This window comes from Helianthus annuus, chromosome 12, assembly GCF_002127325.2.
Source record: "Helianthus annuus cultivar XRQ/B chromosome 12, HanXRQr2.0-SUNRISE, whole genome shotgun sequence".
NCBI classification, from domain to species: domain Eukaryota; kingdom Viridiplantae; phylum Streptophyta; class Magnoliopsida; order Asterales; family Asteraceae; genus Helianthus; species Helianthus annuus.
In genome coordinates this window covers 23,835,348-23,860,173 of record NC_035444.2, presented here as the reverse complement: position 1 = coordinate 23,860,173, position 24,826 = coordinate 23,835,348, and the positions used below count along the sequence as shown (strand labels likewise).

Genomic DNA, 24,826 nt, shown 5'->3' with positions numbered 1-24,826 from the left:
TATAGAGACGACATGTCGTCTTTATAAGCAAAAAAGACCTATAGAAACGATATGTCCTCTCTACAGACCTTAAAAATTTCGTCTATATAAGGTTAATTTCTTGTAGTGAGACAAATGATCATAATTAAGTTTACAGCATCCAATATGTTTTATATTATCGAAAAGATTAAGAAGTACTTATTTAACTGATTTATGTGGTTTTGTATTATATACTTAACTAGTCTTTAGGACCCGCGCTTTGCGGCGGGATTGTTAAACCGAACCAAAAATAGAAGTAAAAACGTTGGACCATGCACACGCGTTGCAGCGTGTCAACTTGCATAAATTAGAGTGAAACTTTAAACATATAAAAGAATAACCAAGTCGACTTAGGACCCATACATTTCCATAGGGTCGTTAAACCGCAAAATAAAATAACGTAAAAACTTTGAACCACACATGCGTGTTGTAGTGTGTTAACTAACAAACTTTAGATTCAAACGCAAAACGACAACTTTGAAAAAAATAAAAAGTATATGAGATCAAAGTTGAAAATGAAAAAGTGTTTGAGTAAAAATAAAAAAGGTTTTGTGACAAAGGTGTAAAATACAAAAAAACTGTAAGTGTGAAAAATGTAAAAAAATGAATTGTAACTCTTACAAACAAACCAAAACTTGGTAAAGTAGATTGAAATGAAAGGTGCTTTTGCTAATTGTACTCAAAGGCTATGATAACTTGTACAAAATTGAATACTATATTCACCTCACAAAACCTTTTTTGTGAATTAATATAGGGGAAATAGGTCAAGGTGGAAACAGTATAATAAAATGTTGAGAACAATACAGCACAAACCATGTGAACTATTCACCAAGGTAAAGTTACATGTTTATCCAAACATAGACGAGTGAATCGTAAAAAGCGAGCACTTTTTTCTGAATCCCTTTAATTACCCATGGCTGGGGACTTTTTGCTAACTTTGATCAAGCACTGGAATTTTACATGACAGAACACCCATTCGAATTGGGATCTGAGTAATAATAATTATAGGTAGGCGGCATTTGCTCTGGATAATTAGGATATTGTAGCACTTTTCTTTCCTCGGCTTTCTTTGCTTTTTTCTCTGCTTCTTCTGCTTTTTTCTCGGCTTCCTTTGCTTTTTTCTCGGCTTTGTCCGCAGCATCCATGGCTTTTCCCGCAGTGTCTTTGGCATTGTCTGCGTTTTCGTTGGCTCTTTTCACATCGTTTTGGAAGATATTGTAGTTTCTAATTATGTTGTCTGCCAAGGATTCATAAACGTTCTAAAAGCATGTATTACTAGACCTTTAGAAATTTTGTGACATACATGCAAATAATATTAGAAGGCAAGCAGATATTAAACAACTATTAATGTACGTTTATTAAAAGAAGGTGTGTATATATATCTCATTAAATGGACCTTAGTTTAGAAATAGCGTGTTTAGATGAAAAGTATTAAATGGTCACTACAAGAGAAAATTACTATTAGCGGCGACACCTTTAGCGGCGACAAAAGTCATCAATACCGGCGACGCCTGTCGCCGCTAAAGGTGGGCCGTTCTTGTAGTGGGTGTTTGCTCCCACAAAGTATAACAAATTGTTGTTAAATATGATGAAGAATATTTGGTAGTTAGAGAATAATAAAGAATAACATCATTTGTTTATTAAAATAAAAACATTGTATATTTATATACCCAATAAAAAATATGAAGAATATTAAATAGTTATAAAATTAAAAAGAATAGCATCACCATATCATCATTGTTTACTAAAATACAATGATTGTATATTTTATATACACAACGAATAACACAGAGTGTTTAGATAGAAACTATAAAATAAGTAGATATCTAGAATACCAGTTCTTATCTTTGACTGTATAGAGAACGAGAAAAGATAAAATCAGAATTCATAAAGGGGAGGAAACGTAGTTATCTAAAATGTGTAATCATAATTCATTTTTAAGAGCCAAAAGTTATCTCATATGTTCAATCATATATTCTTATATAAAATGTTATGTACCGTTTCTATTTTCGATGGAGTTTTTATTTTCGTTGGCGTTTTTATTTTTGTTGGTGTTCTTGCAAGCAAAAGTTACACCCACTCCGGCACCGAGGGCGGTAACGACTGCGGCAATAATATACCCAATCCACTTCATTATGTCGTCCTTGCTCGCCCTGCTATTGCTGCTATTAGAAGTGGAGTTACCGTTATTTACAAGACCATTACCTGCATTAATTTATGCAGACTTTATATGTTATTGCTATATAGATATGACTCTTAATACAAACCATGACGACCACAAACATACTTACCCTGATCAGCATATCGAATATAACATTTTCCTAGGTACATATCACCCCAGGTAGATGTCTCACACTCTGATCTCAACCGTCCACTTGCCTCGGCAAGACAATCTTGACAATCGCTTAAACTCAAATCTTGTACGCATTGTGCCACACCTTGTATGCTTCCAAAATCCCCCCCACGAAAGTATTGTCCGTTCCCACCAACTAGATATGCCAACGCACCATCTATACGATTCAAAACATCAGAATCATAGCCAATCGATGGGCCACATTTCCTACACACCTCCATCTTGTCTTGGGCCCCAAAAAATGAGGTATCATCATACTTCACAAAACATTCTTCTAGCTGTATTTCACCACCAATCGATAGAGAACAAGTTGTCTTGAGTTGACCTACAGAGCTGGCCACACACTCTTTGCAATTAGGGGAGCTAAGGTCACCTCTACATTGGAAGAGGCCATACACACCATCGTTTTGTGGGGAGGTTTCAAATTTGTTGAAGTTGTAGATAGAGGCTGAGTCAACTAAGGAAGTGAATAGTGAGTTGACATTCGACTCATATGGTGTCATTGAGGTGAAATTGACCTGAGAGCATTTAAGATAGACGTTGGAGTATGCGGTACAAACTGATAAGAGGGATAAGACTAAATAAAATATGAAGAACGAAAGGCAGAAAACTTCTTGAAACATTTTTAGAGAATATAGTAACAATCCTTTATTGAATTCTACACCTTATGAGTCATACACAACATGTTATATACACATATACAACTTGCAAAAGTTCTATATGTAAACAAATAATATATATGATAGTTTTGGAACTTTATAACTTAAAAGATAATATTATATTATATCATCTCAACTATCTACGGGATAAACTCCTATAATATTTCCATATGATTGATTTCTTCAATTATTAGTTTGACTTTGTAATTTTCAAAAAAAAAAAAAATAGTTTGACTTTGTAATATACTTTAACTATTTCCTTTTGTATGTAACTAGGTTATAACCCTGTGTAACCCGTGTATTACACAGGGTTGAATAAATAAATTTTATATACTAAATAATAAAACAATATATCTTTAAAAACCTTATTTATTGTATGAGTTGAATAAATATAATTTTATATATTAAAAAATAAAGAATTTATATACCAAATAAAAAAAGTTATATCTTTAAAACCACGTGTATTAGGGATGAGCATATCGGTATCCGATACCGAACCGATACCGATACCGCCTAATACCGATCCCGAATTTCACCCAAACTAGGTACCGATACCGATACCGAAACATGTCGGTTAGGTATCGGTACGGTACGGTATCGGTATTATACCGTATTTTGAGGGTCGGTATCGGTATAATACCGATACCGTACCGTACCGATACCGAAAACGCCAAAAAGTGGATACCGATCGGGATACCGATCAGGATCGGTACGGGATCGGTACGGGATCGGTATGGGATAGGTATTCGGTGGCATATGCTCATCCCTAACGTGTATTACACGGGTTGAATAAATGTAATAGGAAAATTGGTATTTAATAAACCAACCTTTAACGAGTTGGTAAATAATAATCCAACCTATAGAATTGGTATATAATAATCCTACCTATCAACATGTTGGTACTTAATGAACTTCCGTTATTTTTTTTAACTGAAGTTAGTTTTTAAGTTTTATTTATTACACAAACAGTCCCTGTAGTTGTAATTTACTCGTTTTAACTATTTTATAAACCTCAAATCGAGAAACAGGAGGATTTTCGAGTGGTTTTTTTGTTTCATAAAATAGTTAAAACTAGTAAATTACAACTACAGGGACTGTTTGTGTAATAAATAAAACTTAAAAACTAACTTCAGTTAAAAAAAATTAACAGAAGTTCATTGAGTACTAACATTTTGATAGGTAGGATTATTATATACCAATTTTGTAGGTTGGATTATTATTTACCAACTGGTTAAAGGTTGGTTTATTAAATACCAATTTTCCAATGTGTTGTTTACCAAATAATAAAATAATACTTCTTTAAAAAACCTCATTTATTACACGGGTTGAATAAATGTAATTTTATATACCAAATAATAAAAAAAATATATCTTTAAAAATATGCGCATTACACGGTTTGAATAAATGTAATTTTCTGTACTAAATAATAAAAAAAGATATATATATCCTTAAAAAACCACGTGTATTGTACGAATTGAATAAATCTAATTTTATATATCAAACAATAAAAAGTTATATCTTAAAAAACCTCATGTATTACATGGGTCGAGTAAATGTAACTTTGTATAGTGAAAATAAAAATATTTAATATATTAATACAAAGTTTGGTTTTCGTGATAAAAATAGATTATTTTGTTGTTGCAAAATTTGTTAACAAAGTCTCAATAAATTTAACCATTTATTTAAAACTACGTAAATGTATAAATGATAAATAATATTAGTTAATTTTATTTTAAGTTTCATAAAATCTATTTGATACCAAACTAAACAAAACATTCAAATATAATTAATTCAAATAAATAATATTATAAATGAGAAAGAGATTAAACTAAATAATAATTTTCTATAAGATATTAAAGTTATAATATTAAGTAGAAGGGTTATCTATAATATAAAATATTAAATTAAATAATATTTAGTAGAAGGGTTATCTATAATTAACTAGAAGAGATTAAACTAAAATAATAATTATCTATAAGAGATGGCCTAATATGATGACAAATGTTCGTAAAGTGGTTTCTTTTATTATATAGTATAGATTGTAAAAGTCTATATAATATCAATATACAATGTCTTTCAATCATAGAGAGTTTTGATCCTTTTATGGTATCAGCCAGGGTACATTTCATTTGATCTTCTTGTTTTTTTGATCACCTCCCATGGCGCCGACTGTTTTTGCATCGTTTTCCTCCTCTTCCTTTGAATCCAAACTTCCTATAACAACCATTTTACACATGATTACCATTTAACTCTCCACCTCTAATTATCTCTCTTGGCAATATCAAATTTTACCTCTCCTTGCTAACCAGGGCCTTCTCGGCAATGTTGATGGATCTTCCTCTCCGCCTTCCAAATCTATCCTGATCGATAATAAAGAATAACTGAATCCTGAATATTCGGCTTGGTCCCTTCTTGATCAACAAGCTATCCTTATTCTTAATTCCTCCCTTACCGAAGATGCCATTGCCGAAATTCTCGGCTTAACCACTGCTAGGCAGATCTGGACTGCCCTTGAAGCGGCTTATAGCAACACGTCCCTTGAACGTATGCATCTTCTTCGTGATAGTCTGCGTCAACTAACCAATGGTTCATCAACCGTGGCTGATTTTGGTCGAAAATTTAAAGGAGTATGCGACCAGTACTATCGGCCATCGGTCATCCGGTTAGTGACACGGATAAAACTCATTAGTTTTTGGGTGGTTTAGGTCCCACTTTCGAAAGTTGGTCGACGACCATTAGAACCAACCGTGACCCGATGCCTTTCCGCGACCTTCTAAAAAAAGCCGAGAGCCAAGAACAATTTCTTGCGTCTCTTCAGCCCCCGTCTCCTGCTCCGGTCGCATTCACTACCAATTGGTCATCTGGTTATAATCAAACTCGCTCCCGCAATGCTTCTTCCTCTTCCCATGGACAGTCTACTCAACCGCCTGCCAAGGGAAATTGTCGCCCACCGCAGTGTTAATTATGCAAACAAATGTCCAAAACTCGCATCCTTTGCTACTTTGGCCTCCCTGCTCGTGCGTTTCACTACAAGTACAATGTTCATGATGATGTTCCTGATTGGACCGCGGATAGTGGAGCCGATCTCCACATGACCAGTGACACCGGTAAGCTTCATTCTTTTTCACCTTATAATGGTAAAAATTCCGTTGTCTTTGGAAATGGTTTATCTTTGTTCATCTCTCATAAAGGTCATACGGCAATTAACAAAACCATTCCTTTAAAAGATGTCTTCGTTGTTCCCAAAATAACAAGGCATCTTCTTTTGGTTAGCAAGTTGACCAAAGATTATCCCGTTGATGTGCTTTTCTCAGATTCGTTTTTTGTTATTCAGGACCGGAAAACAAGCAAACCGCTCGCTGAAGGACGATGTGAGAATGGACTTTATGTGATTCGGGACAAATCTTTTACTTTTGTTGCTTCTGTTTCGTCAAATAAAGCTTCATTTGAAGTGTGGCATAATCGTTTGGGATATGTTTCTTTTGACACTATTTCTATTTTGCAAAAACTTGGTTGTTTGTCATTTACATCTATTTTGCCTAAACCAAATATTTGCTCTCCTTGTCAACTTGCTAAAGCACATAAATTGCCATTTTCTCTAAATGAAAAACGTGCTTCTCATCCTCTTAAGGTCATTCGACTCATATGGTGTCATTGAGGTGAAATTGACCTGAGAGCATTTAACATAGACGTTGGAGTATGCGGTACAAACGGATAAGAGGGATAACACGAAAGAAAATATGAAGAACGAAAGGCAGAAAACTTCTTGAAACATTTTTAGAAAATATAGTAACAAGCCTTTAGTGAATTCTACACCTTATGAGTCATACACAACATGTTATATACACATATACAGCTTGCAAAAGTTCTATATGTGAACAAATAATATATATGGTAGTTAGTATTGGAACTTTATAACTACTTGATAATTGGTACATCTTTCTATTTTTATTCTTAAATAGAATCTTTTGATTACATGATAATTAAAACTTACATGAGTAAAATAGAAGCTCTTTTTATTTTATTTTTGGAAAAATTACAAGTTTTGTCCTTTATCTTTATACCACTTTTCAGGCGGTGTCCTTTTTAACAAATGTTGGCAGGCGGTGTCCTTTACTAGGTATTTTGTTGCAAGTTTAGTCCTTTACACCCAACCCAGTTAAAAAACCCTGTTAATTGTTGGGTGTAAAGGACTAAACTTGCAACAAAATACCTAGGTAAAGGACTAAACTTGCAACAAAATACCTAGTAAAGGATACCGCCTGTCAACAATTAACAAGGTTTTTTAACTGGGTTGGGTGTAAAGGACTAAACTTGCAACAAAATACCTAGTAAAGGACACCGCCTGTCAACATTCGCTTAAAAGGACACCGCCTGAAAAGTGGTATAAAGATAAAGGACAAGACTTGTAATTTTTCCTTTATTTTTTTTGAAAATTGAGAAGCTCTTTTTAATGAACAATTGATCGTATGTTTTCCAGAGTAGTAAGGTTAGTTGTCCAAGACAAGTTTAATCCGGTTTTCAAAGCATTAGCCCTATCATGGTTGCATGGCTGATATAAAACTTTTGAGCCTCGTAATAGACAAAAACAAATAGGCCCCTCCCTGTAATATAAACTCATCAATCATATATCAAAAAACCATAATATAACGTATGCTAATTGCGATAAAATTAACATAACAAAAATAGTATAGCAAAATGATCAAACTCACTTACTTACGCGGATCGTGAGACTCTCCTAGCGTTTATGGAAGTAACGATCTCGATCAAGTATTTATAATCCATATCGATTCTTCCCTATATTTCAATGTATCACAATTATTCATGTTCATAAAGTGAATGCACAACTCAAATTAGCAATGATTAAAAACAATAAATCCTAGTTTTATCTTACAAATAAATTGATACACCTAACATTAGTTTCAATACCATCCGGACAAATAAAAATAACTAACACTTGAATCTTTTTTAGCAAAAAGAACTATATATTGAGTTCTTCTAAGTTTATATTGTAAATGGTTAAATGAGAAACGAAAAGTAAAAAACCCTACAAATTTAAACAAGTAAACATGTAAAGTTTGTTATGTAAATGGTTAAATAGAAGGAAAAAATCAAAGAACTTATAAATTTATGAAGGCCTAAATTTAAATGTGAAAATTCCAAATTAAAACTAAAAAATAAGGTTGTAAAGCTGTAATTGGTATGAGTTTCTATCGCGTAGTGAAAAATCCAAATTAAAACTAAGTGAGTATGTACGAATGTATGCACGTATGTAGGGTTGTGTGAAGACATGTAATAGGTATGTATGTAGGTATGTATGTAAGTATGTATGTAGGTACGCATGTATGTAAGTAGTTATGTGTGAACATATGCATATATGTAAGTATGTATGGAAGTATAAATGCATGTATTCAATGAAATTGAGTATTGACGATAATAATAGCTTGCCTTGTGAACGAAGTGTAGCACAGGTACAACGAGGAAGTCTCACCACGGAATGTATAATCAGATGGAAAGCTGGAATGTAAAGAAATAATGAAATGAATAGTCAGTAAGGAGGAATCTTATTTATGCTTACAATGTGTACTAACGTTATGAATGTATGTGATGAGCGCAGGTTGATCGGGTCACGGAGGATCATCAAGGAATGGAGATCGAGGACCGAGTCGCAAGATAGATTGTACGGGGACGTTTGTGTATGTAATTAAGCAGACATAAGTTATGTTTTTATTTAGTAAATGAGTCGATTGATGCAAGTGTGTAAAAGAGTATAAAAAAGATGGATGAATGTAATTTCAAACAAGTCAAGGTATTATAAGGAAAGAAATTTTTAGACATGAATTTCTGTTGGGACTTTTGGTCAAACATGAATTAGGGTCTTGCAAGTTGGTATCAGAGCCCTGGTTTGAGAGAATCAAGTACGAGAAGGTAAGTACTTGAACTCAAACCTATGTGCTCTTGTGATAAGGAATCCGTATAATCCATGACTCGATCAAGATCTAAAGGTAGAAATGGAATGAAAACGTGTATGTATGTATGTATTCATATGAAGAAGCTAACGGTTTGCTATGTGCAAGGTAAGCTTAAAAGTTTGGAGAGGATGATCCGTGAATGCAGTCTAAGATGGATGCTAAGGCAGGCAAGGATGCGAATGGACAGACTGACCCCAGGTACACAATATTAATATGTATGGGTACCGGTGTTAAAAGAAAAAGGAAGAAATCTCCTTGGGAGGGTAAGTATTAAACGGAAGACAACGATACTGTCTTGGTAAGATTTAAAAAAAATGTTGCACGAACTGGGACCCACTACTTCGGAAATAAGGCAATGATTTCATGAAGGCACGAACTAGTATGTGGATTGCGCACCTGGCCAGTATGCAAGAAGCATATGACGTTCGTGAGACCGTGGTAATTATCACAGGTATGTCCGTTAGAATTGGGTAACAGGTGGGCGTGCGGGAGAAATGGGTAGTAAGACTCTCGGGAAATTGAGAGTACTATGTAGGAATGAAAAGTATGAGTGATAAAAAAATGAAGAATGTTGAATCCGTAAGAAAGTACGGATCAACAAGATATGAATGAAATGATTGAATCCGTGAGACGGATTCAAGGAATGAAAGGTATGAATGAAATGTTTGAATCCACGAGACGGATTCAAAGAATGAAAGGTGTGAATGCAATGTTTGAATCCGCAAGACGGATTCAAGGAATGAAATGCAGAAAATGATATGTTTGAATCTGTGAGACGGATTCATCACATGTAATGAATGAAAGATGTGAATGGATGATGTAAATGAAATGTTTGAATCCGCGAGAAGGATTCAAAGCATAGAAGGAAGAAAATGTATGAATGGTATGTTTGGAACCGCTAGACGGATTCAAAACATGGAATCAATGAAAGGTATGAATGTGACGTTTGAGTCCGCGGGACAGATTTAAAATATAAAAAGGATGAAATTAGTCCACATCACAATGTGTCGATAGTTTGACCGTGGTTGTGTCAAACGAGTCATACGGGTAAATGTAAAGTAATAAACAAAAGAATGATCGTAATGGGCATGCAAACCTAAATTTTAAAACGAAAGAAAGAAGTTCGAACAAGTTATGTGTTAAATGTGTTAGTAATTGACTCTTAGGAGTCATAATGAATGACGGGCTACGACCCAGACAATGATTTAAGTACGAACAAGAAGGGTAAGTTTTGTTAAGAATACCGAAATGATGTAATGAATGTCTTTGCAAGTAAGCTTGAATGGAAAGAAGTACGAAGAGTACCTCAATGCATCTGTGGTAAGTAAGAAATGACAGTCTGACCTGGAAAGGTCAAACTGCAAAGGTTGATGAAATGAGCAACCAGAATAAAAGAATTGCATGTAAGGAATGAAATGCGGAATGTGTTAAAGTTTGTACGTAGGACGTTGAAAAAGGAATTATAGGTGAGTAATCACCTAGTATAATGAATGCTTGAATGAAATGTGCTAACCGCTAAAATTATAGATGATAATGTTAGGAACTCTTGATGTGATGAAACCAACCGAATTGGTGGAAGGATGTGCACGGGCGAAAGCGCATTACGCGGATGAATGAAATCTAGCCTGGTATGGCTAGTACTCGTGAAGAATGCGGATCGATCTGGGTTACGGATCGTCGATTGATGATATGAGATGAGGTCAGTAAAAAGTTTAACTTATGTTAGATAAGTATGAATTGGTTAATTGGGTACGACCTACGAATTGAATGATGGAATGGGTATGGTATAGTATGGGAAGTTTGATTTTTTTAGTTGACATAAGAAGAAAACCATGTCATCAAGAAGTGAATCTCAAAGGTTTTGAGTGAAAAGTTCGAGTATTGGTTAAACTCTCATGAAATGAATTGCACGACACGTATGCTTATGCAAAATAAGTAAGGCACGAAATGAGAGGTATAGTAATGTAGAACGAACGAGGCAAGTTGAAGGTAACGTAAGGATATGTAAGGTACAAATGACTATAGAAAAGTAGAATGATGCTAACTATGGAGTTAAGCATGTAGGTGTAACTATGAAGTAGTAATTTTGTTGTGATAACAAAACAAGAGTTGAATGTTATAGAATGTGTGTATGTAATGTAATCTTAAAAGACAAGATGAAAGTATTAGATCCGTTATAAACAAATCCTATGAATGAACGTATTATCACAAGCTTGAAGAAGTATGTATATTGACCTATTATAAATGGGTCAAGGGAAATGAAAATGTTATGTGAAGGTATGGTATGAAAAGTATGGACTTATTATGAAAAAGTCAATAGTATGAATAAATATGAACTGAGATAGGATGATTACTTATAATTATGATGTGACTATGAAGTCAAACATAGATGTGTGTGTGTAAGAGGAAATGAGAAAGGTTTCAGGGACAAAACCTTATTTAAAGGGGGTAGACTTGTAACACCCTAAAACCCGAATGTTTATATTCGTTAAATGTTATGATAGGGTACATCAAGAAATAAATAACTAGGTTATTTGTCCTAGTTAACAGTATGGTAGAAACAAATAAGGAATGAAAGTTGTGTCAATTCTAATTAGTGACAAAACTTGAGGGACCAAAAAAGGTTAGGATGGAAAGATGGGTTTTATTTATGAAAATCAACACACACAAACACACACATTCGTGTGTTCTAGAAATCGATCAGGAGCTTCATGAGCTCGAAACCCTAGTTCCCATCCATTTCATCAAATCAAAAGGCAAGATGAAGCTTAAATTCATAACCGAGCATGGATTAGTGATCACCTTCTCATGGGGATCATAAGGTATGTCTTAAAGATTAGATTGGTGATCTTTCATGAAGTGGGTTATGATGTAAGTTGCGAATTTGTACGAAATTGAGAATGAGTATGTGTTAGAATTGTCATATAGAACATGGGATATGTACGGTTTGGGCTAATTTGATGTTTAGAGATGAAACCCGTTGATTATGGTTATGATAACGACTTGAATGGTCACCCATGTCCAATTCTTGCTTAATATTAATGTATTTTGATTTGTATCATGGATTCTTGTTAGAGGAATTGAAATAAATGTGATACTAGTATGTTTGATGTTTATGCATGAATGATTTATGTTGATTAGAAGGAGGAATTTGTTGAATTATGAATGAGAATAGAAGGATATGCATGAACTAGTTGTACACTATGCTTAGGAGGTAGTACACACATAAAAAGTATGATGAAATTATGAAGAACTTAAGATTTGATCACTTGTAAGTGATTAACAAAGTAGCTATGGAGTGGGATTTTGATGATATGATGAAAATGATAATATGATTATATTAATGATGTTTGAAATCGATTATGTGTGTGAATGTTTAAAGAAAAAATCGGATAAGAATTTATAGATTAACATGTTATAAGGTCGAATGATGATTCTAATATAAGATCCGTGTGATGAAATGGTTGTGATGAATGATGTATAAGCTAACTAGCTTGAGAATGCTATATGATAGTTTGATGCTTGGTAAGCGGCACGGAAGCTTGGGAAAGAAGCGGGTCAAATGGGACTTATGCGCACGGGAAGCATATTCGGATGCTAAGTAAGTAAAACTTACACCCCTTTTTTTTGAATATCTATTCAATGTTTAGATTACAAACATGGTAAGTAAATATGTGAATTATGATGTTTCGACAAGTCTTGGTATGGGTCGGAACATGTGGTTATGTCAAGAAATTAAGTTGATGGTTAAAAAAAGGGTAAAAGGGGCATTATGGTAATTTTGGTTGCAAGTTAACGAAGTAATAAGTTACATGAATGGGACAATGAATAACAAACATCCCACAAGGATAAAATGGACATTTGGACTTAACGGGTCAAATGGTGAAGATGTCACCCTTCAGCGTTATCGACTAATGAATTACTTTGTTAAGTATTATGAATTTGCAGAATGTATAGAAAAAGGATTTGCGTTGCTATTATCTAGCAATTTAGCGGATGAAGTATTAAAATGGGTCATAACTTTGATCCGAGCCAGGTATGCGCATTTACAATTGTAGATAAGTCGCATGAGTTAATTATGCAATGAAGTCTTTTGTAGTAAAGGATGGGTCAAAGTTGACAAAAACGCCCTTGATGGGTAAAACGGGCAAATGATCTTAAAAGTTGATTACAAACAAGCTATTTGATTAAATGAATATTTTGAAAAAGTAAGAAAGCAAGAAGTATGATTTTCGTAAGCTAAGGACCTTAAAATGCGCAAATACCTTTAACGGGTCAAAATAAGCTTTCGAGCGAAAATGGATTAAGAGGATGCAAGACATCCGAGGATTTAGTTTTTATGATAGCCGTCATTGATATTATTAGGTTCATAAGAAGTTATGGTCAAACGAAAGAGTTATGTTGATAAATGCATGAATGGGTCAAAATTTGATAAAAGAGTAATAAGCCGAAGGCTTAAAAGTCATAAATATCGGTAGTCCAAATATTGGATTTTCACTCCATGTGATGGAGAATTAAATTACGGTCGCGTAGAAAAAAGAATCGGGTAAAACGGATCAAAAACGAGAAAGTTATGTTCGTTTCCGTAAAATCCGGACGTGCTGGGAATGTGCAGCAACCTGCTACAACTTTCTGATCATATTAGGTGGTGGCGTAGCGCGACGGGGAAGGCCCCAGGTCGTGGCTCTACGCCACGGACTCCAGATTTTAGAAAAATTAATATTTTAATGTTTTATGCAATGCGAACCCGTTTGGACCGTTTTTAAACGCGTATAAGCTAGGAATGACTAATTTTTTCCTTGTTTTAGGAAACGTAGATGCGTATGAAGGTATGTATGTATGTATGAATATAAGTGGTATGTATGAATGAATGTATGCGTGTAGGTATGCAAGTAGGTAGATATGAGCGTATGCACGTATGTAGATATGCATGAAGATATGAACGTATGTATGTACGTAGGTGTGTATATAGGTAGTATGTGATATATATATATATATATATATATATATATATATATATATATATCCAAGTGAGTGTGTACGAATGTATGCACGTATGTAGGGTTGTGTGAAGGCATGTAATAGGTATGTATGTAGGCATGTATGTATGTATGTAGGTACGCATGTATGTAAGTAGTTATGTGTGAACATATGCATATATGTAAGTATGTATGGAAGTATAAATGCATGTATTCAATGAAATTGAGTATTGACGATAATAATAGCTTGCCTTGTGAACGAAGTGTAGCACAGGTACAACGAGGAAGTCTCACCACGGAATGTATAATCAGATGGAAAGCTGGAATGTAAAGAAATAATGAAATGAATAGTTAGTAAGGAGGAATCTTATTTATGCTTACAATGTGTACTAACGTTATGAGTGTATGTGGTGAGCGCAGGTTGATCGGGTCACAGAGGATCATCAAGGAATGGAGATCGAGGACCGAGTCGCAAGATAGATTGTACGGGGACGTTTGTGTATGTAATTTAGCAGACATAAGTTATGTTTTTATTTAGTAAATGAGTCGATTGATGCAAGTGTTTAAAAGAGTATAAAAAAGATGGATGAATGTAATTTCAAACAAGTCAAGGTATTATAAGGAAAGAAATTTTTAGACATGAACTTCCGCTGCGACTTTTGGTCAAACGTGAATTAGGGTCTTACAGAGATACGGGTTCGACTCCCACTTGGTGCAGAGTGAGGCACTGGTGGGCAATGATAGGAGACCCAGGGAAACCTAGGTCGGATCCTTGAGCCAAACGGGTTTTACCGGTAATTTCACTGTCGTGCCTACGGGCGGGTGGGTTACCAGGTTTTCCCCGGAATTGGTGGTGGACTCGGGTTACTCTCGGAGTACTCCGTTTGTCCAGTGGGTGCCCCGAGAGTGCACGGAATTGAGTTTGTTGGTCGTTAAAAAAAATTCGACACAAACCATGTGAACTATTCACTAAGGTAAATTTCCCTTTTTATCCAAACAAAATGACGAGTGGATCGTAATAGCGGGCCGTTTTTTTTCTGAATCCCTTTACCCTTGGCTAGGGACTTTCATTTTCAAGCACTGGATATATTTACAAGTAATGTGGATAATAAGGGCCCGGAGGCGGCATTGACGTTGGCATTGGTGGCCTTGGCATTCGCCTTGGCATTGGATAATTGTTAAAAGGGTTTTTTTTCCTTATTAAAACAATCACTCAATATGTCAGTTTTATATTTTACATATGTTATTTTTTTATTGTTCTTGTAAAATTGTTCTATTTGTATTTGAGTTGGGCTAAACGCATGGGCTAGATGGGCTCAAGAGTTCAAGTTTTGGCAGTTGCGCTTAAGAGTTTCAAGGAAAGTGATGAGTGGGATAGGAGCTTGTGAAAAGGGTCTCAAGGCCTCACATATATAAAGCTTTGTCAGCTCATTTGTATTCAGTGTTACACAATAGCATCGTAGAATTATGTTTTTCTTCATCTGTGTTTATTTGATTGATTCTCGTGTAATCAGATCATTAAATCGGTGATCTGATCTTGTTGTGTAGTAGTTCTTGAGAGTTCTTTGATTGATTTATAAAGATTTGTTGTAATAGTTCATAACAAACTCCTGTTAATACCATTTTTTTGACAATAATAAGGACGATATTTTTCTCTGCATTTTATATATCATGATTTAGCTATAAATGTTTCTAAATAAACTAGTGTCAACCAGTTGATATTCTAAAGTTTTTGAAATGTATGATCGACCGAATGAACTTATATGGTTTTGGTTAATATACTTGATAGGTTAACGTAGAGGACAATGTAATAAAAGGCCGAGAAAGATACAACACAAAACATGAGAATTATTCACCAAGGTAAGTTTACATTTTAAGCAGATAAAAATGAGTGAAGAAGAAAAAGAGAGTAATTATTCAGTTTACCCTTTGCTATGTACTTTAGCTTGTCTTCTTCATTTTGAATCATCAAGGACAATTTTACAAGTAATAACATGTATTCGGATTCGAATGTGGCAAGTAAGGACACGGAGGCGGCATTGACATCGGTGGTGGTGGATATGGAAAATATAACGTTGATGGATCGTTCTTTGTTTTTTCGCCTGCTTTTTTCTCGGCTTCTTCTGCCTTTTCCTTGGCTGATTTTGCTTCAGATTTGGCTGATTCCGCTTCTTTCTTCGCTCCTTCCAAATCTTTCTTCAAAGTTTTTATTATTTTGTTGTGGACTAAGGATACACAAAATTTATAAACATAAGACATAAAGTATAAATCATCGGTTACAAAGTTCATAGAATTTATGTCATGAACATTGGAATAATGTTTAACTAGAGACATGCTGAGTAATCTAAATGTTTAATAAAAGAGTATATATGTATAAGTAAATGGATACGTTTAAAGATTGTCTACATAAAAACTAAAAAGAGTTATGTTCCAACTAAGATAAAAAGAACAATTATAAATCAAAGAAAATCCCTTTAATTTTTTATCTTCGGAAGTATAGATAATATTTTTAACAGTAAGAAACAAGTTACTAGCAAACTCAACTGATCGGGGAGCATACAAGTATCTTGCTAAACAATTCAATCAGACATCAGCTAAAGAAACACAAACTATTCCATCGCTTTGAAGGTTTTAATAATACACATATATAATCGTGATTTATAAAGGTGAAAAATACAAGTTCTTAAAATATTAGTAGTAAACAAATATAATTTAGGGTTATTGGATTTTGTCACCCTTAATTATTGGTCATTGGCCGCTGCCACCCCCAACTATCACTTTGACGTCTGCCACATCCAACTTAACACTTAGTGTGTTCTGTCACCAGATCACTAACTTTTGATCATATTACTATACTTTTAGAGGTGTCCTAAGATCCCTATGACACCCCAAAAAGTGTAGTAACAGGATCAAAAGTTAGTGATCAGTTAACGACGTGGTGCGACAGAACACACAAAGTGTTAAGTTTGGGGTGACGAACGTCAAAGTGATAGTTGACGGTGACAGCGGCCAATAACCAATGGTTGTGGGTGATAAAATCTAATAACACTATAATTTAATCATTAATGTATAATCTATTTACCGAGTAGGTATCACGTTGTTGTAAGGGGAGGAGGGGCACCAGCGGCTAGATGAGCGGGTACCCTCTACCCGCACCTAAACACCGCCACCGGTGGGGTGGGTAGGGGTGGGCATGTATGGGTTGGGTTAGATAGCTACCGCTTGGTTTTTGTGGTTATGAGTGAGGTTTTTTTTAGCAAAAAAAAAAATGTTAACCCAGTCTAAGTAACACCGGATAAGAGAGAATAGTGGATGGATTAAGGGACGTGATGATGCAAACATATTGGTAATAGATAAGGGTTAACTTACCCCCCTCACGGCCTCACCTAATGTATATACTTGATAAAAATGAAGTAGTGTACCATTTATATTGCAACAGTTTTTGGCAGCAAAAGTCAAACTCCCAGCACCAACTGCGGCCGCTAGAATATAGCCAAGCCATTTCCATACATTGTTCTTGCTCTTTCCACCACTACTTTTATTGGAACTAGAGTTTCCATTATTTGCAAGATTCTCATTACCTGCATTAGTTCATTCAAGCTTTATAATTATATGAAAAGTCATATATGAAACTTAAATACAAACTACCACCACAGCACACGCTTACTTTGATCAGCATATCGGATATAACATTTTCCAAGGTACATATCACCCCAAGTCGAGGTCTCACACTCGGTTCTCAAGCGTCCACATGCCTCTGAAAGACAATCTTGACAATCACTTAAACTCAAATCTTGTACACACTGTGCTACACCTTGTATGCTTCCAAAATCACCCCCACGATAGTATTGCCCGCTCCCACCAACAAGATATGCCAATGCTCCATCTACACGGTTCAAGACATCCGAATTATATCCAATCGAAGGGCCACATCTCCTACACACCTCCACCTTTTCCTGGACTCCAAAAAAGGATGTATTATCGTACTTCACAAAGCATCCTTCTAACTGTATTTCGCCACCCGTGGACATGGGACATGATGTCTTGAGTTGACTTATAGCACTAGACACACAATCTTTGCAATTGGGAGAGCTAAGGTCGCCTCTACATTGGAAGAGACCATAAACAGCATCGCTTTGTGGGGAAGTTTCATATTTGTTGAAGTTGTAAAGAGAGGCCGAGTCAACTAAGGAAGTGAATAGCGAGTTGACATTCGACTCATATGGTGTCGTCGAGGTGAAGTTGAGTTGAGAGCAATGAACATAGATGTTGGAGTTTGCGGTACAAACTGATAAGATGGAGAACATGAGAAATAAAATGAGGAACGAAAGAGAGAGAGCTTGTCGTAACATTTTTGGAGCATGTAATTTCTATCCTCTAGTGACTTGGACTTATGATAAGTTGTGATTCATACACATGCATGTACATAATATTACAACTAGGATATGGAAGGCATGCAATGATTGAGTGGTTGCTATAGGAACTTTGTTTATTAACTGCTTCGATTTAGTATATCTCGGTTCTAACCAATTTGTCATATTATAAATCTTTTACTTTTAATAAGTAACAATAATACATCAACCTAACGTATATGCATAACAATGCATATTTTTATTTTAAATATTTATTTTTTTGTAAATATTTTTAATGTACTTTACTCCAAGATAGAAGAGTTACACACATACAAAAAGATAGATATACCTCTCTATGTGTATGTGTATATATATATATATATATATAGAACAAAGAGCCGTTAGGAACCACCCTTTATTGCGAGAACCGCGAAAACTAATGTGAACACAACAAAAAATGCCTAAAAATAGCTAAAAAAACACACAAAATTTTTTTTTAATATTTTTTATAAAAAAATCGCTACTTTTAGTAGCAAAAAATTAAAAAAAAAATTTAATTTTTTTTAAATTTTTGGCTACTAAAAGTAGCGATTTTAACATAAAAAATATTTAAAAAATTTTAGATTTTTTATTTTTATTTTTTTAGATTTTTGGGTGTTTAGTTTTTAGCATTTTAGCTTGGGGGAGGGGGGTTAGTTTTTTTTTTTTTTTTTTTTTTTTTTTTTTTTTGGGGGGGGGGGGTGGGGGTTAGGTCTTTTAGCTATTTTAGGTTGTGTTCACATTGGTTCTCGCGGTTCTCCCAATAAAGGTGGTTCTCGCATAAAAAGATCCGTTAGGAACCACCCTTTATTGAGAGAACCGCGAGAAACAATGTGAACACAACCAAAAATGCCTAAAAATAGCTAAAAAACACACAAAATTTTTTTTTTAATATTTTTTTTTAAAAAATTGCTACTTTTAGTAGCAAAAAATTAAAAAAAAAAAATTAATTTTTGGCTACTAAAAGTAGCGATTTTAACATAAAAAATATTAAAAAAAAATTTTAGATTTTTTTTTTAATTTTTTAGATTTTTTGGGTGTTTAGTTTTTAGCATTTTAGCTTTGGGGGGGGTTAGTTTTTTTTTTTTTTTTTTTTTTTTTTTTGGAGGGGGGAGGGGGGTTAGGTTTTTTTAGCTATTTTAGGTTGTGTTCACATTGGTTCTCGCGGTTCTCGCAATAAAGGTGGTTCTCGCATGAACCTTACCCTATATATATATATATATAGTGGAGAGTTCAAATGAGAAGAAATTTTTTGTAAGAAGAAAAAAGAAGAGATTTCAACCAATAAGAATGCTTTATTTTACTTCATTTAATATAAGTATTTAATGTTACAACAAGGGTACATTGGTAAATATACATATGTCATTAATTTGTAGTCTTCCTCTTTAATAACTAACTACATTAATTTTTTTGTAACTTATCTTCAATATGTGTATTTTTTTTTCAACAAAATGAAATAAAATAATTTAAAGTGTAGGATAAATTACGAGTTGTGTAAGATGCATTACGAGTTGTGTAGGATAAATTTTAAGGTGTAGGGTGAATTTCGAAATTTGTAAGATAACTTTTGATGTGTGTAGGCAAAAATAAGTTAGTGTGGAGGATACTAGTCTTTATGACTAATTAATTAGTAAAAATGATAATAAATGAGATAAGTGAAAAACTAGTTAATGTTTTACAAAATTACCCTTTGTTCTTTTTCTTCTCAATTAAATTTTCTTCTCAAATAAACCTTCTCCTATATATATATATATATATATATATATATATAGGGTAAGGTTCATGCGAGAACCACCTTTATTGCGAGAACCGCGAGAACCAATGTGAACACAAAATAAAATCTAAAAAAAATCAAAAAAGCACTCAAAATTTTTTTTATTTTTTTTAATATTTTTTAACCAAAAATCGCTATATTTCGTTCCATTAAAAAAAAAAAAAAAAAAAAAAAAAAAAACTTTTTTTTTTCGAGTAACAGTTATCCATGCACATGTGCATATGTATCATTACTTCAACAAATTCGGTAATACATTATCAGGAATAGACAATTGCACTTTAATTTACAATACCATTAGTAATACACTACTTTTTACATTACCAATATTCAAAATGCACATGTGCATAATTAGGTATAACCATGATATAACGTGTTTTGGTACAAAAAGTTTGTGATTTTGAATGGAGAAGTAGACCCATATACATGTTTTTTGGTTAGTTATATCTAGTGGTTGATGGTTTGGTTATAGTTGTCAATTTTTTATGTAATATGTTGATTGGATGGTATAAATGGTGTTTACATACATGTAATAAAGTGAAAATATTGTTAATGGTGTTGTATTATGTATGGTAGGAGGTAATGGTATTGTATTATGGATGGTAGGAGGTAATGGTAGTGTATTATGGATGATATGATAGATGAAAGGGAAAGTGTATTCAAAGTGGTGTACCAAAACACCTTATTTCATGTTGATACATATAATGCACATGTGCATTTCTAATATTGGTAATGTAAAAAGTAGTGTATTACATATGGTAGTGTAAATGAAAGTGCAATTGTCTAATATATGTAATGAATTACGGAATTTGTCAAAGAAATGACAGAAATGCACATGTGCATGCTTGTGTATTATGGATGGAATGATAGATGAAAGAGAAAGTAGTGTACCAAAACACCTTATTTCCTGTTGATACATATAGATGCACATGTGCATTTCTAACATTGGTAATGTAAAAGATAGTGTCTTACACGTAGTAGTGTAAATGAAAGTGCAATTGACTATTATTTGTAATGAATTACGGAATTTGACAAAGAAACGACACATATGCACATGTGCATGGATAACTGTTACTCGAATTTTTTTTTTTTTTTGAATTTTTTTTTTATTTTTTTTATTAACAAAATATAGCGATTTTTTTCAAAAAAAATTGTAAAAAAATAAAAAAAAAAATTTGGGTGTTTTTTAGATTTTTTTAGGAATTACTGTTTGTGTTCACACTGGTTCTCGCGATTCTCGCAATAAGGGGTGGTTCCTAACGGATCTTTGTCCTATATATATATATATATATATATATATCCATGAATTAATAAAAAAAAGATAGATTCCTTTCTTATAATATAAGTTATTAATAACCCAAACTGGATTATTTAATAGTATAAGCTTCTGGTACAAACTAGACAATTTAAAAATCCAATTTATTATGATTTTTAGGGGGTTAAGTTCCAACTTGGTTGACTTCCATGGTTTGAAGTTTCATTGGTTTCATTTGGTGGTAGGATTCCATGACATGAAGCGGCCAATTAGGTTCATGGTATTGGTTATGATAAGTAAGGGTGCAAACGAACCGAGCTGAGTCGAGCTCAAGCTTGATCAGGCTCGAGCTCGAGATCGTTTCACATATGAAAGCTCGAGCTTGAGCTCGGCTCGATTCGAGCTTTATTTCTAAGGCTCGAGCTCGGCTCGAAGGTGATTTTTCAAGCTCGAGCTCGGCTCGGGCTCGACTCGTTTAGTATTTATTAATTAATTCATATTAATTATAATTATTATTATACATATAATTTAGTTATTTTTTTATATTTATATAAATGGTAATTATTATAATATAAATATATGTTTAATATATTAATAAAAATATATATAAATAGAAAGTTCGTTTAGACTCGCGAGTCGGCTGGAGCTCGATAAGTGAAACTCGGGCTAGAGCTTGTTTACTAAATGAGCTTGTTTTTATGCTCGGGCTCGAGCTCGTTTAAACTCGGCTCATTCAATCTTTTTTTCGAGCCGAGCTCGAATAGCTCGACTCGTTTACACCCGTAATTGATAAGGGCAATCCTCTTTTAGGTTGGTTTTTGTTAAGCGGTTGCACTAAGAAAAAGATGAAAAACAGATTAAATATCAGTGACGGAGATAGCTAAACTATGAATTAACTCATTCATAAAATCTTGCCTTTGTATTATCTATTAAATGTCAATTCATTTATTCATATTTATTTTTCTAACACAATAAAATTTTAATCTAAGAGAAACCTCAATCAATCAAAAGAGACAGAACAAAACTGAACAAAATTAAGGCATTGACGAATCAGATTCACTATAAATCAGAGAGGACTTTTATCAATCACAAAATTCGTGGCTTACTACACCTCCGATGGAGGCTCCATCTTGTTTACTCTTATTATTTAGTTCATATTAAAAAAAATAACGACTAATTATTGTGTAAAAGTCATAATAGCTTCTTTTTTATTAATTAAAGCATGGTACTATCTAATATAGTTAATTCGAGTAAACCCCAATAATGAGTGTTGGTCGGTCAGTAATTTGTGGTGTCCCGCCTTTAAAAAAAAAGGATTGATCGAAATATAAAATGATTATAATCAGTTGAATTCAAGTTACTTAAGATATGCATGCAACTTGTACTTGAGATGTCAGATTTGTCATGCATATCATGTGTCTTCGGTCTTGAGATTGGAATCCACTACTTTTCTTTAGTTATATATAAGTAGAGTGATTCTCGCATGGTTCGTTGCGAGCCTTTGATCATTATCAGTCTGATTCATTACAATAGCAGTACGATATTGGTATTTGCCATAGCAACTGTTGTCAATCGACACGTTTTTATATCGATTGAAAACCCATAAAAACGAATACCCGTACCAGTACCGGTGTTGTTTGGTCGATATAGATTTGTTACGATACTGGTATTGTACAGACACTTGATATAGCTTACGATACCAAAAATTAATTTATTGCGAATATTACTCAGTATTCAATGAATTTTATACCGACATGTCGAGAATTCTATAAAAACGAATACGGTACAGTTACCGATGTAGTTTGGTCAGTGTATGTTCGGTTTGTAATGATAAATAAAATCAACTATATATGACCCGTTCGAATACCGATGTTGTTTGATGCTATATGTTCGGTTTGTGATGATAAATAAAATCCACTATATATGACCCCTTTGAATACTAATGTTGTTTGGTCGATAAATGTTCGGTGTGATAATAAAAAAATCAACTATAAATGACCCGTTCAAGTAGAATTTTTATTGAACCATACATAATAATAGGCACATGATGACGTTATATTAATAAACTATACTGATTTATATGGTACCGGTATCGATGTTCAAACAGTGTCAGTAATAATAAAAAAATCAATAAAAGTTAAAATTAAAGAAGTATGTTTAAATTTAAAGGAAATATAATAATAATCTATTTTAATATTGAAATAATAAAAATTAAAAAAATTATATATACTATATAAAAATCATATTACGATTTATGAAAAAAGAAAGTATATTTATATTTATATTTATATTATTATAAAAATCAAACTACTATTTATACTCAATTTCCAATTACATATATACTAGTGTGATTTGCGTGCCCTTCGCTGCGGGCGTTTTGTCATTATCAGTCTGGTTTATTACAGTACTCGTATTGGCACTCGGCTAGACAATCGTTGCCAATCGACACGTGTTTTACATCAATTGAAAACAATAAAAGCATATACCGGTATCGGTGTTTTTTGGTCGGTATCGGTCCGTTGCGATACTAGTATCGTATAGACACTTGATATATCTTACGATACCAAAAAAATAGTTTATTGCGAATATAACTTTGTGTTCAATGAATTTTAAACCACCACGTCGACAAGACTATAAAAACGAATACGGTACTGTTACCAATGTTGTTTGGTCAGTGTATATGTTCGTTTTGTGATGATAAAAAAATGGGAAATTGGCCTTTAATAATCCCACCTAGACCTTATTGGCCATTAATAATCTCATCTCAGAATATTCCCCCCACCAGTCCCACCTTTTACATATTTTTCCTACAATGGTCCCCCGTTAAAATAACTTAACGGAGTTAAGCTTTTTTCCAAATTACAAACAAATTTTTAGGGCTTTTGATTAGAGCGACGATACGAGTCCATTAATGTAAAACTTCCCTCGAAACAGTGCTCCAAACGATGAAAACGATGCTTCAATTCGGGTGTTTAAATTTCCAATTAACCAAAATCAAGTCACTTGGAGCACCATTTCGAAGTAAGTTTTACATCAATGGACTCGTATCATCGTTCTGATCAAAAGCCCTAAAAAATCTGTTTGTAATTTGGAAAAAAGCTTAACTCCGTTAAGTTTTTTTAACGGGGGACCATTGTAGAAAAAATAAGTAAAAGGTGAGACTGGTGGTGGGAATATTATGAGGTGAGATTATTAATGGTCAATAAGGTCTAGGTGGGATTATTACAGGCCAATTCCCCTATAAAATCAACCATATATGCTCATTTATCGAATTATACATAATAATAAGCACATGATGACGCTAATAATAAAAATAAACTATACTGATGTTATACAGTATGGTACTGATGTTGTTCAGACAGTATTAGTAATATTAAAAAAAGAAAATCATTAAAAGTTAAAATTAAAGAAATATGTTTAAGGTTAAA

The 24,826-nt window shown here is 33.6% G+C and overlaps 2 protein-coding genes across 2 annotated transcripts; both read right to left on the bottom strand.

Annotated features, from left to right (window-relative positions):
* Positions 1-736: 736 nt before the first annotated feature.
* On the bottom strand, positions 737-2,994 carry LOC110894400 (plasmodesmata-located protein 6). The gene is made up of 3 exons (XM_022141630.2): positions 2,310-2,994; positions 2,017-2,223; positions 737-1,255 (listed from the first exon to the last, which is right to left on the bottom strand). The coding sequence occupies exons 1-3, from the start codon at positions 2,992-2,994 to the stop codon at positions 975-977; spliced, it is 1,173 nt and encodes a 390-aa protein (XP_021997322.1). The 3' UTR covers positions 737-974.
* Positions 2,995-15,792: 12,798 nt separating this feature from the next.
* Positions 15,793-18,352, bottom strand: LOC110894399 (plasmodesmata-located protein 6). The gene is made up of 3 exons (XM_022141629.2): positions 17,649-18,352; positions 17,404-17,562; positions 15,793-16,206 (listed from the first exon to the last, which is right to left on the bottom strand). The coding sequence occupies exons 1-3, from the start codon at positions 18,331-18,333 to the stop codon at positions 15,962-15,964; spliced, it is 1,089 nt and encodes a 362-aa protein (XP_021997321.1). The 5' UTR covers positions 18,334-18,352; the 3' UTR covers positions 15,793-15,961.
* Positions 18,353-24,826: the final 6,474 nt, after the last annotated feature.

What these genes read in the sequence shown, in the direction of transcription:
- LOC110894399 (XM_022141629.2), bottom strand. Translation starts at nt 18,333, where the DNA reads ATGTTACGACAAGCTCTCTCTCTTTCGTTCCTCATTTTATTTCTCATG. An exon ending in TATCCGATATGCTGATCAAA is followed by an intron (nt 17,563 to 17,648) that starts GTAAGCGTGTGC and finishes GAACTAATGCAG; the next exon opens with GTAATGAGAATCTTGCAAAT. An exon ending in AAACTGTTGCAATATAAATG is followed by an intron (nt 16,207 to 17,403) that starts GTACACTACTTC and finishes GTGTATCCTTAG; the next exon opens with TCCACAACAAAATAATAAAA.
- LOC110894400 (XM_022141630.2), bottom strand. Translation starts at nt 2,994, where the DNA reads ATGTTTCAAGAAGTTTTCTGCCTTTCGTTCTTCATATTTTATTTAGTC. An exon ending in TATTCGATATGCTGATCAGG is followed by an intron (nt 2,224 to 2,309) that starts GTAAGTATGTTT and finishes AAATTAATGCAG; the next exon opens with GTAATGGTCTTGTAAATAAC. An exon ending in CTCCATCGAAAATAGAAACG is followed by an intron (nt 1,256 to 2,016) that starts GTACATAACATT and finishes AATCCTTGGCAG; the next exon opens with ACAACATAATTAGAAACTAC.